Genomic DNA, 20,298 nt, shown 5'->3' with positions numbered 1-20,298 from the left:
ATAATCAACAAGGACCTACTGTATAGTACAGGGAACTCTACTCAGTACTCTGTAATAATCTCCCTGGGAAAAGAATCTGAACAGTAATAGATGTACGTATAGGTACAACTGAATCACTTTGCTGCAAATTTGAAACTAATACAACATTGTAAATCAACTATACATCAATGTAAAATACAAAAAAATAGTGGGATAATACAAAAATAAAAATATCACTGTTAAATAATAAATGTGTTGAGCATTTTTAGATGACTATAATCCTGGATTACACAGTAAATATGACATATAAAGTATATGTTATATTTAAGACCACAAGGTCCAAATGAGGTGGGGTGGTGGTGCTGAGGGAAATCCAAGCAACAGAACATGGAAACACAAGAAGATAAAGAGTCTTCCTAAATGTTTTTGCGTAAAGAGCAGAGATAGCCTACCTTGGTTTTTGGAGATGGCTTTTGTGCATCTCTTTCGAAATCTTTTGTTAGAAGGATGTTCTTACAATTGGCCTCCTATAAAAGAAGTATGAAAGAAACATTAGAGATGGAAGAACACTGCCCGAATCAGAAATTACCCTAATTCACTACCCTAATCAGTGAAAATCATTTCTGGATTGAGTTGTTCACACCAGAAGCTAGTGAGATTGTAGTGAGAAGCCAAAACATTTCTTTTCTTCACCACATACAACAGTGAAGTAACATAAGACAGTGACAGAATCACTTTGGTACCTATAGGACATAGATATTCTAAGATGATATATCATGTTACTTACATATTCACAGATAGCTCATCTCTCCTTTGGAGAACTATAGAGTAATTTTCCAACACATCAACACCAAACTTTGAGTTTCCAACTTTCTCCAAGTATTTCACAAATGGGTTTTGATTCTATAAATATTTTATCATAAAACAAATTCCTTCATATTATCTAGCAAACTGCTACTGAATAGCGACAATATCAATATCCTGAGAAAAATATCAAAGTATCTGTTTACAAAATAATTAAGCTTCTAAGCCCCTGGTTCATGTCAATATAGTACATGCAAAAATAAGAGCAGAGATTATGGGTGGCAGCTTGCTTGGGGTTGGATAGATTTACTATTTATTTCTACATAATACCTGTATGCAGGTCAGGAAGCAACAGTTAGAACTGGACACAGAACAACAGACTGGCTGCAAATAGGAAAAGCAGTACGTCAAGGCTGTATATTGTCACCCTGCTTATTTAACTTAAATGCAGAGTACATCATGAGAATCGCTGGGCTGGAGGAAGCACAAGCTGGAATCAAGATTGCTGGGAGAAATATCAATAATTTCAGATGTGCAGATGATACCACCCTTATGGTAAAAATTGAAGAAGAACTAAAGAGCCTCTTGATGAAAGAGGAGAGTGAAAAAGTTGGCTTAAAGCTCAACATTCAGAAAACGAATATCATGGCATCCAGTCCCATCACTTCATGGCAAATAGATGGGGAAACAGTGGAAAGAGGGGCTGATTTTATTTTTGGGGGCTCCAAAACCACTGCAGATGGTGATTGAAGGCGTAAAATTAAAAGACACTTACTCCTTGGAAGAAAGTTATAACCAACCGAGATAGCATATTCAAAAGCAGAGACACTGCCAACAAAGGTCCATCTAGTCAAGGCTATGGTTTTTCCAGTGGTCATGTATGGATGTGAGAGTTGGACTATAAAGAAAGCTGAGTGCCAAAGAACTGATGATTTTGAACTGTGGTGTTGGAGAAGACTCTGGAGAGTCCCTTGGACTGCAAGGAGATCCAACCAGTCCATCCTAAAGGAGATCAGTCCTGGGTGTTCATTGGAAGGACTGATGTTGAAGCTGAAACTCCAATACTTTGGCCACCTGATGCAAAGAGCTGACTCATTTGAAAAGACCTAATGCTGGGAAAGATTGAGGGCAGGAGGAGAAGGAGATGACAGAGGGTGAGATGGTTGGATGGCATCACTGACTCGATGGACATGGGTTTGGGTGGACTCCGGGAGTTGGTGATAGGCAGGGAGGCCTGGCGTGCTGCAGTTCATTGGGGTTGCAAAGAGTTGGACACAACTGAGCAACTGAACTGAACTGAATACATGAAAAGAATAATCTTGTTGTTTTAAAAATAATACAGGAATTCACTTCTGAATAGCCATTAAGTTTAGTAAATTTTCCATAGATGATTCTATCTCTAGATTAAGATAGAACAAAACTATGTAACAGGAAGATGATAGTTGACAAAAATGCTAAGAATGAGTCAGATTTCTTTTACTTGCTCCATAACCTTTACCTCTGCATCTCATTTCTTTTCCCATCATGCCTACCATTCAATCACCTAAATAATGAGTTTTTTTCAAGTTCCTCTCACAGCTAATTAATTATCATCCTTTTTTAAGATCATCATCTTTTAAACAAAACTACAGTCTACATGACCACAGAAAAAACCATAGCCTTGACCGACGGACCTTAGTTGGCAAAGTAACGTCTCTGCTTTTGAATATGCTGTCTAGGTTGGTTATAACTTTCCTTCCAAGGAGTAAAAGTCTCTTAATTTAATGGCTGCAATCACCATCTGCAGTGATTTTGGAGCCCCCCAAAATAAAGTCTGCCACTGTTTCCACTGTTTCCCCATCTATTTGCCATGAAGTGATGGGACCGGATGCCATGATCTTCGTTTTCTGAATGTTGAGCTTTAAGCCAACTTTTTCACTCTCCACTTTCACTTTCATCAAGAGGCTTTTAGTTCCTCTTCACTTTCTGCCATAAGGGTGGTGTCATCTGCATATCTGAGGTTATTAATATGGTTTTTCCTGTGGTCATGTATGGATGTGAGAGTTGGACTGTGAAGAAGGCTGAGCGCTGAAGAATTGATGCTTTTGAACCGTGGTGTTGGAGAAGACTGTTGAGAGTCCCTTGGACTGCGAGGAGATCCAACCAATCCATTCTGAAGGAGATCAGCCCTGGGATTTCTTTGGAAGGAATGCTGCTAAAGCTGAAACTCCAGTACTTTGGCCACCTCATGCAAAGAGTTGACTCATTGGATAAGACTGATGCTGGGAGGGATTGGGGGTAGGAGGAGAAGGGAAGGACAGAGGATGAGATGGCTGGATGGCATCACTGACTCGATGGACGTGAGTCTGAGTGAACTCTGGAAGTTGGTGATGGACAGGGAGGCCTGGTGTGCTGTGATTCATGGGGTCGCAAAGAGTCGGACACTACTGAGCGACTGAACTGAACTGAACATACCTTTCTAAAATTTGCTGGGATTATTTTGTTTCTAAAGAAAACAGTATATTATTAGTATAAAACATCCCTAAAGGAAATAATACTGCTACTCACTACTAATAAATAATTACTAAATTATAGGATATATCAGACATGGTGCTAAAGACTTTGCATTTATAATACCATTTCCACCTCAACAGTCTATGAGTTAAGTACTATAATTGTATTATCATTATTCCCCTTTTAACTATTAACATTACACAATAAAAGTGTACAGAAGTTAAGTAAATTGCCTAATGTCACACAGGATTCAAAGATGGTTTTGAATTACTTTAAAGCCTGAGCTCTTTTCATCTATAGATACTACTTATCATCCAATATACTCAACATCTTGAAATAGTAGGTTGTAGAACTACAGCATTTTAAAGCCAAGAGAATTTTTAAAGAACCAGTGCTCAGCTACCCTCCTCTGATTTTACAAGTGGGAGATGTGGATCCTGAGGTGATGTGACCGAAATCACACACAGCATGGGGCCTGGGCCACAGGTCTGCACAGGCACCCATTCTCTGCTTTGTAGGGAACAGTATTCCCAGACTCGGAGGAGAGCAGAGCCTCTTGTGAGCTTGAGTAGGGGGTGTGGGGGGAGGGTCACTGCAGTGCTGCCAACACACTCAGCTGCCTGTGGCCTCGAGCACAGCCCTATGTATGGGTCAAGGGTACAGTTCTGAGATGTCCAAGTAAGTGTGCCTTCCAGTCCTACCCATTCCCACCAGTCACAACACCTGCTGGTGGGAAGCTGTTTACTGGAAATAGTGAATGAACCCATTCCTGTTTCTGACTCACTGTGAGAGGAATAAACTATAACCAGAATGACATTTAAAAGGTCCAAGTTATTAACTGCATAATCTGTTGTGTAATTTGGCTACACTTAGGTAATATAATTAGGTATAATCCTTATACCTCTTTTTAAACTGGAACTGCTAGTACGTAAATGTTAGAATGTGACGAGAAGAAAACAGGCTGACTGGTAAGGGAAGTTAATAGGAATAACTGACCTTTGTTTATGTATGTCTGGGTTTATAAAGGCCTATAATTCTTCCTCAGGCATAAACTAGAAGTGATGGTATTCCCTTTAAAAGTGATGGTATCACCCTTATTTTGCCTCCCTGTCCCTGTGAATTAATAAATTTAAAGCTGAGAGTCAGCTTTTCCCTAAAAGACTCTGAAAGTGCTTTCTGTAAACTTTTAACAGAAAATGCCACCTACATACATTCTTTTATTTTTTGTTTTATGACTTCAAATTCAGACAACAGAGTCATTGTGAAGTTTAGTAGTCACAGCACAAAATGCAGTCAAGAGATCTGCTTTCTCATCCTAGTTCTTGAACTAATCATCTCTAGGAAGCCAGGCAAGCATTTTAACCTCTTGGATGTTTCCCTCAGTGCAAAGATCTATAAAACAAAGGGATTGATTATATGTGCTCCAAGAATCCTATCTTGTCTTAAATTTCAAGATTTCATGATTCTTCCAGGAAACAGTATTTATTGACTAAAAGGTAAGCCATGTCCTCTTCAGAGCTGCATTCCCAGAGTGCCATCAGAATGCTGCAGAGGTGTGGGCACCCCAGCAGTGGCAGTGAGCTATAGAACACCAGCAACATTCCCTGCAGGGTAGTGTTACTCAGATTTCTAAAGAAAAATTAAGTAATTCAACTAGTAGCTTAAATCAGTAACTGGTAATAACTTAATTTATTGTTTTAAATCAGATACAGTATGGAAACTCGGTAATATATTATGAGAAACAGTTTAAAGATTAAGCCTTTTTAAAGTTGTGCTTTTAAAAAGCCATTTATACTTGTAGGCATATACCTGAGAATTAAAAACATATGTCCACACAAAACTTTTTACATGAGTGCTCACAGTAGCATTATTCATAATAGTCCATAAATGTAAATAACCCAAATGTCTATCAACTGATGATCAAATTTTAAAAAATGGTGCAGTCACACAATGGAATATTGTCCAGCTATTAAAAGGAAAAGAACTAACATCTGCTAATAACATCATGAAAACAATATACCAAGTGAAAGAAGCCAAATACAAAATGACAGACATATTGTGTAATTCCACGTATATGGAATGTCCAGAATAGGCAAACAGCAACAGGAAGTAGATTAGGGGCTGTCAGGGTCTTGGGAGTGACACAGATGTTCTGGAATTAGGTAATGGTAATGGTTGGCGTGCTGCGATTCGTGGGGTCGCAGAGTCGGACACGACTGAGCGACTGAACTGAATGGTTGTACAACTTTGTAAACATGCTAAAACTCAATAAACTGCACACTGTAAACAAGTGAACTGTATGGTACATAAACTGTATCTGCATTTAAAAAGCAAGGCCTTTAAAGCTAATCCCCAATTCTCAGGGCAAAGGGAAGGAAGGTTTGTGTTTAAACTCTCCCCTTAGAAGAACTTCTTTGTAAAGGTTTGAAGGGGGAATGTTTTTGTTTGCAAGTATTAAACTATGTGTGCACGGAAATTCTCTCAAATATTAACTGAACCCTATTATGTGTGGCATTCCAATGCTGGTCACTGGAGGATGGAATGATAAATTAGACACCAATATATTATACAGGGTATATTTATATTAAACATTTCAACTGCTTGAATGAGACTTCTGACTGAACTGACTGCCCATTCTAATGACTGAGCAACAATCAATTGTTTAAACCTGCTGTGTCATTTGGTATCATGAAAATACCACTTTAAAACACAATAGGGGAAGAAAACAGTACCTTGTTTGTCACGACTTTGTTGGCTTTACCATTCACCTATTAATGACATTAAAAAATATAAACACAGTCGCTGTTCCCTCAGCCGAGCCCACGGATCCCAGATACTCACAGCGTGTGCCTGCACTTCACCCAGGTCTCTGCTCAGTTTTTACTAGAGAGGACGCCCTCCCTGAACACCTCCTCTGTGTCACTACTGCTCTCCCCACCTGCTGATGCTGTCTATTTCTTCACTGCGCTCAGCAATATATGACTTTAATACTGAGTGGTTTCAATTCTTCACTATCCATCGCACCCCACTCCATGAGAAGACCTATATCACTCACGACGTGAGAAGACCTATATCCTATCACTTATGAATATATTCACAGGACCCAGGACAGTTTGGCACATAGCAGAAGCTCAACTGTTGTAGTGAATGAGTAAACCAAATCAATGAACAATATCCCTTTCTAATTTTTTGCAATCTTTTATGCATTCCTCTTGTTTTTAATTCCCTCCTTAATCAGCTTACACTCCAGGACCTTTCATTCCTTTTCTAATGCCCTCCATTTCCTTCCTCTGGTCTTTAATCACTGCATTTATCTCATAAAAGGAAGAATCCAGTGGTATGCCTTCTCTATGTTGAGAATTGAGCAACTGAAAGTGGCTGGGGAAAAAAAATTATAGAATTGGTTGACTGCCATGTTAAATGTATTAACATAAATCTTCACAACAGTCCTGCTATATTTCTTTAGTAAGGTTTCTATTCTCCAAGGTGCTATTTCATGTCTCCTCTTTTCTCAAACCCCTTTCCTTCCATTTTTGCTTCACTGGAAAAAGAGATGCATCAGAGAAAGTTCTCATCACCCTTCCCCCCGCACTCTCCCCATCAAATTTACAAGCCACTCTCCATTCCTCCAGTTACGACAGAAGATTCTGGTCCTAATCAACCATTCCTTTAATGCCACCCTCAATCCTATCTCCTCTCATCTTCTCAAGGACATCACTCTGCCAATTCTACCCTCCCACTCCCTCTCTATTAGACAATTCCCATAATCACAGGCACTCTTCATAATTATCCTAAATAATCAAATAAAACTCACTTCCTTAATCTTACTTCTTCCATTAGTGGTGGTCCCAAGTTTTTTTCTTTCCTTTATAACCCATTCCGCCAAAATAGCTGTTTTCATGATCTCTACTTCTTTAGCTTTGATGCCCCCAAATCTGTTTTGTTGTTGTTCTATTTTTTTTTAATTTTTAATTTTTTAAGTAATCACTACTCCACAGAAAGTACTGAAAACATTCACGGTTTGGTCTCCATTTACTCAGTTTCTTGGCAGCATGTGACCCAGGTGACTACTTCTAATAGCTGCCACATCATCACTGGTAGGGAAAAAAAGTTGCCTAACTCACTGACTAACTTCACATGATCTCTTTGGATTCTGCTTCTCCTCTATACAGTAAAGTTACATATCTACTAGTTATTGGTTTGTTTTTTGTGTATTAGTCAGTCAGTTGTGTCCGACTCTTTTTGACCCATGGACTAGACTGCCAGGCTCCCCGTCCATGGAATTCTCCAGGCAAGAATACTTGAGTGGGTTGCCATTTCCTTCTCCAGGCGATCGTCCCAACCCAGGAACTGAATCATGGTCTCCAGCGTTGCAGGCAGATTCCTTACCATCTGAGCCATTCCTCTACTAAATAGAAGTTCCATGAAAGCAAATAACTTGTCTTTCCTTGTGTGTGTTTCAGTTGCTCAGTCGTGTTGACTCTTTGTGACCCCGTGGACTGTAGTCTGCCAAGCTCCTCTGTCCATGGAATTCTCCAGGCAAGAATACTGGAGTGGGTTGCCATTCCCTTCTCCAGGGGATCTACCCCACCCAGGGATCAAACCTGGGTCTCCCATATTGCAGGCACATTCTTTACTGTCTGAGTCACCTATTAGGGTCTTTCTTACTTATTATTAAGACTACATGCCACTGAAAGTGCCTCATATAGCAGGAGCTCAATAAATATGTGTTGAATAAATAGTTGAATGAAAATGGAGTGACTCAAGGGTTGATGCAGAGAAGTCTTTTCCCAAATGATACAATGATCTCAGAGCATTTTAACTGCTTTTACATACAAACAATATCTAGTGACTCCTAAATTTGTATCACTATCTTTGACATTTCTACTAAGCTACTTATTTCTGTCTACTTGGCAACTCCACCTTGCTGTCTAATAAGCACCTAAATTTAGTATGTCCAAACCTGAGCTTTTGATTTATCAGCAAAAACACAGTATTTCAGTCCTGAGTGTCTTTGCCAGATTATCAAATGGTACCCTGTGACTTAAGTCAAGGTCTTAGGTATTGACTTTGATGCCTTTCTTTCCCATATCTCCCACCATCAACATACCATCAAGTCTAGTCAGCACTCTCCAAAGTAAACTGGGATTAATTCACTTCTAAGTACATGGCCACCACAGTCATAGCCATAATTGTTCACCTAAATTACTTCAATCATCCTGCCTTCTACAAACTTTACGTACATAAATCAAACGAGGTCACTCCACAAGCAATGTCTTATTACTCCTGGAATAAAATCTAAACTTTTTATCATTATCTACATAGCCTTGCAAGTTCTAGCCCATCCATATTTCTCTAACCTCATTCACACCACTTGCCCCCTTCCTTATTCACACCACTTGCCCCTTCCTTCCTCAGCCATAGTGGCCTTCTTTTTCAACCTTCAAATACTCCAAGACCCTTCATGCCTTCAAGCATTTGCCCCATGTTCCCTCTCCCTGGAATGCCTCTCCACCATTTCCTTACATGGCTGGTGTGTTCTCATTTTTCAGCTCCTGTGTCATCCCCTCAGAGATGCCTGCTCTAACAATCTCATTTAAAGTGGCTTCCCTGGTTACACTCTTACTGAAAGTTGCATAGTCGTGTCTGACTCTTTGCGACACTATGGACTATACAGTCTATGAAACTCTCCAGGCCAGAATACTGGAGTGGGTAGCCTTTCCCTTCTCCAGGAGATCTTCCCAACCAAGAGACTGAACCCAGATCTCCCTCATTGCAGGCAGATTCTTTACCAGCTGAGCCATAAGGGAAGCCCAAGAATACTGGAGTGGGTAGCCTATCCCTTCTCCAGTGGATCTTCCTGATCCAGGAACCAAACTGGGGTCTCCTGCATTATAGGTCGATGGAGTCTTTTACCAACTGAAATATTAGGGAAGCCCCAACACTCTTATTAATCATTAATCTGCTTTAATTCAATCATGGTACTTATTCTAATTTGTAATTCACAATTTTACTTTACATTTGATTTATCACACATTAATTTCTTTTTATTTTTTATTTTTGATGTTATCTATTTTTAGTTGAGGTTTGTATTAAATTTTTGTTCACTTTTTTTTCTAACTTTATAATATTGTATTGGTTTTGCTATATCAACATGAATCTGCCACAGGTGTACACATGTTCCCCATCCTGAGCCACCCTCCCACCCCCCTCCCCATACCATCCCTCTGGGTCATCCCAGTGCACCAGCCCCAAGCATCCTGTATCCTGCATCGAACACTAATTTCTTGCATGCTAAGTCACTTCAGTTGTGTCCAACTCTTTGCAACCCTATGGACTATAGCCTGCCAGGCTTCTCTGTCCATGAGATTTTCCAGGCAAGAATACTAAAGTGGGTTGCCATGCCCTTCTCCAGGGGATTTTCCTGACCCAGGGATTGAACCCGGGTCTCTTATGTCTCCTGCACTGGTAGGCGGGATCTTTACCACCAGTGCCCCTAAGGAAGTCAGGTTAATATTAACTTCAGTAGACTTTAAAGTTTCATGTGGATAGAGATTTGTTTAGTTGTATCCCCAGTATTCAGTAGAGCTTCCCTGGTGGCTCATACAGTAAAGAATCTGCCTGCAATGTGGGAGACCTCGGTTCGATCCCTGGGTTGGAAGATCCTCTAGAGAAGGGCATGGAGTCTTGAGTATTCATTAGTATTTCATAAATATTTTTTGAATGAATAAAGAGAACAATGCCAACTCCTACATTTCCCTTCCCTTTAGTATTAATTTCCAACCACTAAATAAATGTGATGAATCTCCTTGATATTGAGAATCAGATAATAATACTTTTTTAAATTACTTGGGTAATATGATGATGAGTGAGGGCAAGTGGCAAATAAGCTACTATTATGACAGGCAGTTGTCAGAGAGCTGCAGATGGTAGGCTGGGGTCAAACCACAACAAGTGATTTGGTTGAATTTAGTGACTTGGAGATCAGAGGACAGACAGCAACGTACAGTATTGTAAAGTAAAATAAAGTAAAAATAAAAATTAAAAAGAAAAAAAAAAAACAGTCAAAGCCTAAGGCCTCCTACAGGAAAGAGATACAAAGAACACTGCTACTTTGCACACAACCAGAATGCAATAAATGTCACTGGCAGATTGCAGACCATTCCTTACAATACCATAAATGTCTCCTCTTTAATTCATCTGCATCTGCAAAATGAATGTTAATTTGACTGACTATAACAAATGAACAAGATGTTTTATTAAAACTCAAAAGCTGTATGATGTTATCTTTACATAAATAAGTGGAACAAATTGAATTAAAATAGCATTTAACAGATTTTCATCATATAAATATTTGGGAAGAAATCTGTAGTTCTTGGGCTTGGACCAAGGAAATATAAATGGAGGAGATGAGAAGTAATAAAGTTTCAGATATATTTTGAACTCATTACTTTATAAACTGCAATTATAATATTCACAGGTACAACCTTAACTGTCTTTTAAGTCTCTTGGAAATTGCTTTATAGAGAATGGCAGCCAGTCAATTCTAATTAAAGAAAAAGGAATGAGAATGAATATAGCAAGGGATGGTGAAATTAAAGATTGAAACATCACTCACTAAACATTAGAATTTGGACTTCCCTGGTGGCTCACACAGTAAAGAATCTGGCTGCAATGCAGGAGACCCGAGTTCAATCCCTGGATGAGGATGATCCCCTGGAGAATGAAATGGCAACCAATTCCAGTATTCTTGCCTGGAAAATCTCATGGACAGGGGAGCCTGGCAGGATACAGTCCATGGACTCACAAAGAGTCAGACACTACTGAGTGACTAATGCTTTCTTTCCTCTAAACATTAGAATCTAGACTTGTGATTGTATTATTACAACCCATTATAGTTTTCTCTTCCTTTTGCTCTGTCATCTCTTATAGAGAAGTTTTCTGTAATAATCTCATCAAAAAGAGCTCTCTCCAGTTACTCACAACTTGCTTTATTTCTGTCACGGTGCCTTGTGGTTTAAGATTGGTTTGTGTGTCCATATATTGTGCTGGAGATTTCAGATCTATTCTCAATATCTCTGCATTTCTTTGTTAAGTTAGTCCACCATGTTTTATTGTTTCACAGTCTTGACTTGAAGAAGCTCTAACTTTTTTACTGATTTGCACAGGGGGTTGAATCTGTTGTCATAAGTGACCAAGCAAAGGCCAGACTCAAGCCTTTTTTATTTGCTGGCCTTGCTGCCTAAGTTATGCTCTTTTTCCTCATATCTATATACATGACTTACTCCACCAAATCACTGTGATCTCCACTCACCTCAGAGAGGTCTCCCTCAATTCTCTATAGAAAATAGTGACTTCACTTTCCTTCTCTCCTCTCATACACCATTAATCTCAAGTCCTTATCATGGTTTAATTTTCTTTTTTTGTTGTTGTTCTTTCTATAGCATCTTTATTTTTTTTGCAAATTAAATTTGGAAGTACATGTAATAAAAGTGATTAAATGCACATTATGATAATAATGTGCATTTATTTCCATTTTTAGTTTACCTCTGTTTTTATTTATTAAAAAATTTTTTTTAATTTTTACTTTATTTTGCTTTACAATACTGTATTGGTTTTGCCATACATTGACATGAATCAGCCACGGGTGTACCTGAGTTCCCAATCCTGAACCCCCCTCCCATGGTTTAATTTTCTTCACAGACTATATCATTAAATACCATGTTAATTTCCTTAATTGTTTACTGCTTGTGTCCCCTTACTAAAGAGGCAAACTCTATGAGGGCAGAGATTTTTTTTTTTCAGTTAAACCTATAGCTCTAATTCACAGAATACTGCCTGTAACATAGTAGGTGTTTAATAAATGGTAGTTCAAATTAGACTTAATATTTTCAGGACATTACATCAAAAAAAAGCAGAAGACAGACTTTTTTCAAGTGCACATGGTATATTATCTAGGATTGATCACATATTAGGGCACAAAACAAGTCTCAACAAATTTAAGAGTACAGAAATTATTTCAAGCATCTTTTCTGATCACAATGGCATGAAACTAGAAATTAACCACAGAAAAAGAAATGAGGAAAAATGATTACATCCACACAAAATAGCAAAGTACAAAAAAAGAAAAAGAAAATACCCAATGGATCAATGATGACATGAATGAAGAAATTTAAAAATATCTTGAAGCAAATGACAAGGAAAACATAAGCATAAAAAAAATCTATGGGTGCAGCAAAATAAATTCTTAGAGGGAAGTTCATAGCAATACAGGCCTTCAAGAAACAAGAAAAATCTCAAATAAATAACCAATCCAACATAATCCACCACCTAAAACAATTAGAAAAAGAAAAACAAAGAAAACTTAAAGTCAGCAGAAGGAAGGAAATAATAAAGATCAAGAGGAAATAAATGTTAATAGAATAGAGATTTAAAAAGCAGACAAAAAAAATCAATAAAATCAAGAGTTGGTTCTTTGAAACAGCAAACAAAATTGACAAACCTCTGGCCAGGCTCACCAAGAAGAAAAGAGCAAAGACCCAAATGAATAAAATGAGAAATAAAAAAGGAGAAATCACAACTGCTACCACAGAAATACAACCAACCAACCAATCCCCCCCAAACATAACAGATACTATCAACAATTATATGCCCAAAAATTACATAACCTAGAAAAAATGGACAATTTTCTAGAAACATATCAAAACTGAATCAAAAAGAACTAGATAACCTGAACAGACCAATTACTGGTGGTGAAATAGAATCTGTAACTTAAAAACTCCTGACAAAAAAAGTCCAGGATCACATAGCTTTGTAGGCAAATTTGACCAAACATACAAAGAAAAACCTGATCCTTCTCAAACTCTTCCAAAATATTTAAAGGGAAGGAACACTCCCACAGACATTCTATGAAGACATCATCACCCTGATGCCAAAAGCAGACAAAGATATCACCAAAAAAAAAAAAAAAAATTAAAGGCCAATCTCTTTGATGAATAAGCAAAAATTCTCAAAAAATATTAACAAATGGAACCTAACAACACATAAAAAGATCATACACAGCACTCTTAATTGGATTCATCCCAGAGCCACAAGGATCATTCAACATACACAAATCCATCAATGTGATACACTCCATCATCAACAACAAAAAAACCAAAAACCATATGATCATCTCAATAGATGCAGAAAAAATACTTGATAAAATTCAATATTCATTCATGATAAAAACCCTTACGAAAGTTGGTCTAGAGGGAATATACCTCAACAAAATAAAAGCTATTTATGACAAATTCATGGTCAGCATAAAACTCAATGGTGAAAAGCTGAAAGCCTTCCCACTAAAATTTGGAACAAGACAAGGATGCTCACTCTCTTAAGTTCTGTTCAACATAGTACTGGAAGTCCTAGCCACAGTAATCAAACAAGAAATAAAAGGTATTCAAACTGGTAGGGAAGAGATAAAACTGTCATGATATGCAGATGATACAATACTACATATATATAACATAAAGACGCCATACAAACCCAACTAGAACTGATACAGAATTCAGCAAGGTAGCAGGTACAAGATTAACAAAGAAATTTGCTGCATTTCTTTACACTAACAATGAAATATCATACCGGAAAAGGAATATAAATAAACATCAATTTCAATTGCATCAAAAAATTATTTTAATTTTGCATCAAACTTCCTTTGAATTAGAAATTCTTTTAATATTGCATGAAAAAAATTCTTAGGAATAAATCTCATCAAAAAGGTAAAAGACTTATGTGCTGAGAACTACAAAACAGCAAGATAATTGAAACAAAAATTAAACTGAAGATAATTTAAACAAATGGAAAGATGTCCCATGGTCCTGAACTGAAAGAATTAATACTGTTTAAATGGCCATGCTACCCAAAGTAATCTACAGATTTAATGTGATCCCTATTAAATTACCCACGATATTTTTCACAGAACTAGAACAAATAATCTTAAAATTTATATGGCACCATGAAAGACTCAGAATTGCCAAAGCAATCCTGAGGGAAAATGACAAAGAGGCATAATGCACCCAGACTTCAGATAATATCAAACTACAGTAATCAAAACAGCATGGTACTGGCAAAAATATAGACATATGGATCAATAGAACAGAACAGAGAGCCCAGAAGTAAACCCATACATCTATGGTCAACTGAAGTTTGACAAAGGAGACAATAATATAAAATGGAAAAAAGACAGTCTCTTCAACGAGTGGTGTTGGGAAAGTTCAGTTCAGTTCAGTCACTCAGTCGTGTCTAAATCTTTGCGACCCCATGAATCGCAGCACGCCAGGCCTCCCTGTCCATCACCATCTCCCGGAGTTCACTCAGACTCATGTCCATCAAGTCAGTGATGCCATCCAGCCATCTCATCCTCTGTTGTCCCCTTCTCCTCTTGCCCCCAATCCCTCCCAGCATCAGAGTCTTTTCCAATGAGTCAACTCTTCGCATGAAGTGGCCAAAGTACTGGAGTTTCAGCATTAGCATCATTCCTTCCAAAGAAATCCCAGGGCTGATCTCCTTTAGGATGGACTGGTTGGATCTCCTTGCAGTCCAAGGACTCTCAAGAGTCTTCTCCAACACCACAGTTCAAAAGCATCAATTCTTCAGTGCTCAGCCTTCTTCCCAGTCCAACTCTCACATCCATACATGACCACTGGAAAAACCATAGCTTTGACTAGGTGGACCTTAGTCGGCAAGGTAATGTCTCTGCTTTTGAATATACTATCTAGGTTGGTCATAACTTTTCTTCCAAGGAGTAAGCATCTTTTAATTTCATGGCTGCATTCACCATCTGCAGTGATTTTGGAGCCCAGAAAAATAAAGTCAGCCACTGTTTCCACAGTTTCGCCATCTATTTCCCATGAAGTGATGGGACCAGATGCCATGATCTTCATTTTCTGAATGCTGAGCTTTAAGCCAACTTTTTCACTCTCCTCTTTCACTTTCATCAAGAGGCTGTTTAGTTCCTCTTCACTTTCTGCCATAAGGGTGGTGTCATCTGCATATCTGAGGTTCTTGATATTTTTCCCAGCAATCTTGATTCCAGCTTGTGTTTCTTCCAGTCCAGTATTTCTCATGATGTACTCTGCATAGAAGTTAAATAAGCAGGGTGACAATATACAGCCTTGACATACTCCTTTTCCTACTTGGAACCAGTCTGTTGTTCCATGTCCAGTTCTAACTGTTGCTTCCTGGCCTGCATACAGATTTCTCAAGAGGCAGGTCAGGTGGTCTGGTATTCCCATCTCTTTTGGAATTTTCCACAGTTTATTGTGATCCACACAGTCAAAGGCTTTGGCATAGTCAATAAAGCAGAAATAGATGTTTTTCTGGAACTCTCTTGCTTTTTCCATGATCCAGTGGATGTTAGCAATTTGATCTCTGGTTCCTCTGCCTTTTCTAAAACCAGCTTGAACATCAGGAAGTTCACGGTTCACATATTGCTAAAGCCTGGCTTGGAGAATTTTAAGCATTACTTTATTAGCGTGTGAGATGAGGGCAATTGTGTGGTAGTTTGAGCATTCTTTGGCATTGCCTTTCTTAGGGATTGGAATGGAAACTGACCTTTTCCAGTCCTGTGGCCACTGCTGAGTTTTCCAAATTTGCTGGCATATAGAGTGTAGCACTTTCACAGCATCATCTTCTAGGATTTGAAACAGCTCAACTGGAATTCCATCACCTCCACTAGCTTTGTTCATAGTGATGCTTTCTAAGGCCCACTTGACTTCACATTCCAGGATGTCTGGCTCTAGATGAGTGATCACACCATCGTGATTATCCGGGTCGTGAAGATCCTTTTGTACAGTTCTTCTGTGTATTCTTGCCATCTCTTCTTAATATCTTCTGCTTCTGTTAGGTCCATTCCATTTCTGTCCTTTATCAAGCCGATCTTTGCATGAAATGTTCCCTTGGTATCTCTAATTTTCTTGAAGAGATCTCTAAGCAAATTAATCAAGTTAGAACACACCCTTACAGAATACATAAAAATCAATTCAAAATGGCTTAAAAACTTAAATATAAGGCATGACACCATAAAGCTCCCAAAAGAGAACACAGGCAAATCATTATTGGACATAAACTGCATTAGTATTTTCTATGGTCAGTATTCCTAGACAACAGAAATAAAAGCAAAAATAAGTGGTATCTAATAAAAATTTTAAGTTTTTGCACAGCAAAAGAATTCATAAACAACAAAAATAGACAACCTATGGACTGGGAGTAGATATTTGTAACTAATGTGACTGACAAGTGGTTAATTTTCAAAATATGCAGACAGCTCATACATCTCTGTGTTGTGCTCCTGCTCAGTCATTTCAGTCATGCCCAGCTCTTTGTCACCCTATGCACTGTAGCCTGTCAGCCTCCTCTGTCCATGGAATTTTCCTGGCAAGTATACTGGTGTGGGTTGCCGTGCCCTCCTCCAGGGGATCTTCCCAACCTAGAGACTGAACCTGGTCTCCTGCTTCTCTTGCATTGCAGGCAGGTTCTTTACTGCTGAATCACTGGGGAAGACCAATAGAACAAAAAAACCAAACAACTCAATCAAAATAACTGGCTGCTGCTGCTAAGCAGAAGGCCTAAATAGACATGTCTCCAAAGAAGAAATACCGATGACCAATAGGCACATGAAAAGATGCTCAATATTCCTAATTATTACAGAAATGGAAATGAAAACTACAATGAGGTAGAATCTCACACTGGTCAGAATGTCCATCATTAAAAAGTCCACAAATAACAAACGCTGGAAGGGGTGTGGAGACAAGGGAATCCTACTACACTGTAAGGGGAATGTGGGAATGTGTGTTGGTGCAGCTATTATGGAAAACAGTCTGGGGGTTCCTCAAAAAACTAAAATAGAGTTGCCATAGATTCCAGCAATCCCACTCCTGGGCATATATCCAAATAAAACTGTAATTGAAAAAAATACATACAACTCTATGTCCATAGCACCACTACTCACAATAGCCAAAACATGGAAATAACCTAAATGTCCACTGACATATGAATGGATAAAGAAGATGAAGTGTATATTTATATGTACAGTGGAATATTTGTTGGTATTTAGTCACTAAGTCAAGATCAACTCTTTGCACCCGCATGAACTATAGCCCACAAGGCTTCTCTGTTCATGGGATTTCCCAGGCAAGAATACTGGAGGGGGTTGCTATTTCCTTTTCCAGGGATCCTCCTGATCCAGAGAATGAACCCACATTTCCTGCACTGGCAGGCAGATTCTTTACCACTGAGCCACCAGGAAAGCCCAGTGGAATATTACTCAGCTGTAAAAATATGAAATAATGTCATTAGCTGCAGTGTGGATGGACCTAGAAATTATCACACCAAGCAAAGTAAGTCAGAAAGAAAAAATATCACATTATATCACTTACATGTAAAATCTAAAATGTGGCACAAATGAACTTATCTATGAAATAGAAACAGACTCACAGATAAAGAGAACAGACTTGTGGTTGCCAAGGGGGAAGGAGTGTAGGGTGTTTATCCATATAAGATGGATAAACAACAGGGTCGTATTCCATAGCACAGTGGACTATATTCAATAATTTGTGAAAATAATGTAAATCATTTTGCTGTATAGCAGAAATTAAAACAGCACTGTGTATCAACTATACTTCAATAAAATTAAAAAATAAATCAATGGTAGTTCAATGATCAAACAGACTGATTTTAAAAAATAAACTTTTGAAATCGCTTCTCCTTTAATTTACCTTCACACTAACGTCACATTAATGTTTCTAATTTATGACTCTGAGTCACTCCTTTCCTAAAAGTCTTAATCGCCTCCAATGACAGATTACATTTGCACTTATCCTGCTATCCAAAGCCCTTCAACCCATCTTCCTGTCACATTTACTTCCCATGAACAATATAACCTGGATGACTTGTTGCTTGTGTTAGTTACGTGTCTCATTTCCCATCCTAGACTCTAAAAATATAATGAGTGTTTCAATCTTTCCTGTCTCAATAGCACCAGGGTAGACAACTGATGTTTTGGCATTCCTAGTATCCATTCTCCTTTCTTTAGGGAAAGAGTTTCAGGAAACTATCCTTTTCCTGTTGGCCTCCCTGTTCCAGTTAAATGGGCATGTCTTCCAAGATATTTCCAACTATCAATTAGATATTCATTTCTTGTCATACCAGGAATGCAAAGACTCAAGAACCGAGAACAGCTGAAGCTAATTTATCCCAATGGCAGCTCTGTGAACAGACTGTCCTGCTCTTACACTGCAGGGTGCCTAGATTAATGTTCTATGGGAAGTCTAGTTGTCATCTCTGTTTTCTTTATTTTCCAGCTTTAATGAGGTATAATTGACAAATGAAAACTGCATATATTTAAAGGTAGGCAATTTAATGTTCCAAAATACATATTCATTGTGAAATGAGCATTAAATCAAGCTAATTAACATATCCAGTCCTCACATAATTACTTTTTCCTTTTTTGTGTGTGTGATAAGAACACTTCAGATGTATACTCCTAGCAAATTTCAAGGATACAATACATATTTTAAACTACAGTTATACTGCTATACATTAGCTTTCCAGAACTTATTTTGCAAAATTGAAACTTTGTACCCCTTGAATAACATCTCTCCATTCCCTCTTTTGCCAATTTCTGCCAACCACTGATCTACTCTCTGCATTCATGAGTTCATCTTTTTTAGATTCCATATATAAGTGAGATTATACAATATTTGTCTATGTCCCACTTATCTTAGTTTTGATTTGCATTTCTCTGATGATTAGTGATGCTGAGCACCTTCTCATGTACCTGTTTTTTTGTTGCTGGAAGATATTTGATTACTGATTCAATCTACTTATTTATGTGTTTGTTCTGGTTTTCTATTGCTTCTTGATTTAGTTCTGGCCAGCTGTATGTTTCTAGGAATTTATTAATTTCTTCCAGCTTATCCAATTTTTTGACACACAGGTGGTCAAAATAATCCCTTATGATCTATTTATTTTTAAGGTATCTACTGTAATGTCTCATCTTTACTTCTAATATTGAGTTTTCTCTTAGTAAATCTGGTTAAGGTCCTGTTGATTTTAAAAACTTCTCAGCTGATTTATGCTGATGTTTGGTAGAAACCAATGCAATACTATAAAGCAATTATCCTTCAATTAAAAATAAATAACATTTTTAAAAAAGAAAAAATCTTAAAAAGCTAACTTTCACAGGTTAAAAAATTTTTTTTTTCTGTTTTGTGCTTGATTTATTTCTGTTCTAATCTTTATTACTTCTTTTCCTTCTGTTAACTTTGGGCTAATGTGTTCTTCTTTTTCTTGTTCCTTGAGTTGTAAAGTTAGGTTGTTTGAGAAATTCTATAAACTTTTCTCTTAATATTGCTTTTGTAGTATTCCATAAGTCTTGGTATGCTGTGTTTTGTTTTGTTTTGTTTTGTTTCTCTTGAGATGCCTTCTAAACTCATTTTCTATTTTCTTTTTGGCTCAATGGATCAAGAATCAGTTGTTTATAGCTTCCACATACTAGTTTCCATGAATTTGTGAATTTTCCCATTTTCTTACTGCTACTGATTTCTAGTTTCATTCAACTGAGGTAAAAAAAAAGATATTTGAGATGATTTCAATCTTGAATTGGTACGATTGTTTTGTGACCTAAGATGTGATCTGTTCTGGGGAATGTTTCGTGTGCAGTTAAGAATGTGTAGTCTTTTGTTGTTGGGTTGAAAGTCCTGAATATGCCTTTTAGGCTCATTTGGTATATAGTGTTCTTCCAGGTGGTTGCTTATTAATTTTCTGTCTGGATGTTCTATCCACTACTGAAAACTATTGTGTTGTTGCCACTTTTCCCCTTCACATGTGTAAATATTTCTTGATATATTTAAGTTCTCTGATGTTGGGTACATATATAACAGTTAAACCTTCCCATTGGATTGACCATTTTATCATTATAATATAATGTTCTTTGTCTTAGAGACAGTTTTTGACTTAAAGTTTACTTTTTTTCCCCCTGAT

General features: G+C 37.7%; 1 protein-coding gene across 16 annotated transcripts in view; it reads right to left on the bottom strand.

Annotated features, from left to right (window-relative positions):
• Positions 1-20,298, bottom strand: part of FAM13A (family with sequence similarity 13 member A) — a 340,765-nt gene that overhangs the window by 167,559 nt on the left and 152,908 nt on the right. For all 16 annotated transcript variants that reach the window (XM_060416890.1, XM_060416884.1, XM_060416886.1 and 13 more), the window contains exon 6: positions 432-506. In XM_060416890.1, the coding sequence (XP_060272873.1) occupies positions 432-506 (75 nt within the window). The remainder of the gene's footprint in view (positions 1-431; positions 507-20,298) is intronic.

This window comes from Ovis aries, chromosome 6, assembly GCF_016772045.2.
Source record: "Ovis aries strain OAR_USU_Benz2616 breed Rambouillet chromosome 6, ARS-UI_Ramb_v3.0, whole genome shotgun sequence".
NCBI classification, from domain to species: Eukaryota; Metazoa; Chordata; class Mammalia; order Artiodactyla; family Bovidae; genus Ovis; species Ovis aries.
Note: the sequence above shows the minus strand (reverse complement) of the source record. Positions and strands in the feature narration are given on the sequence as shown.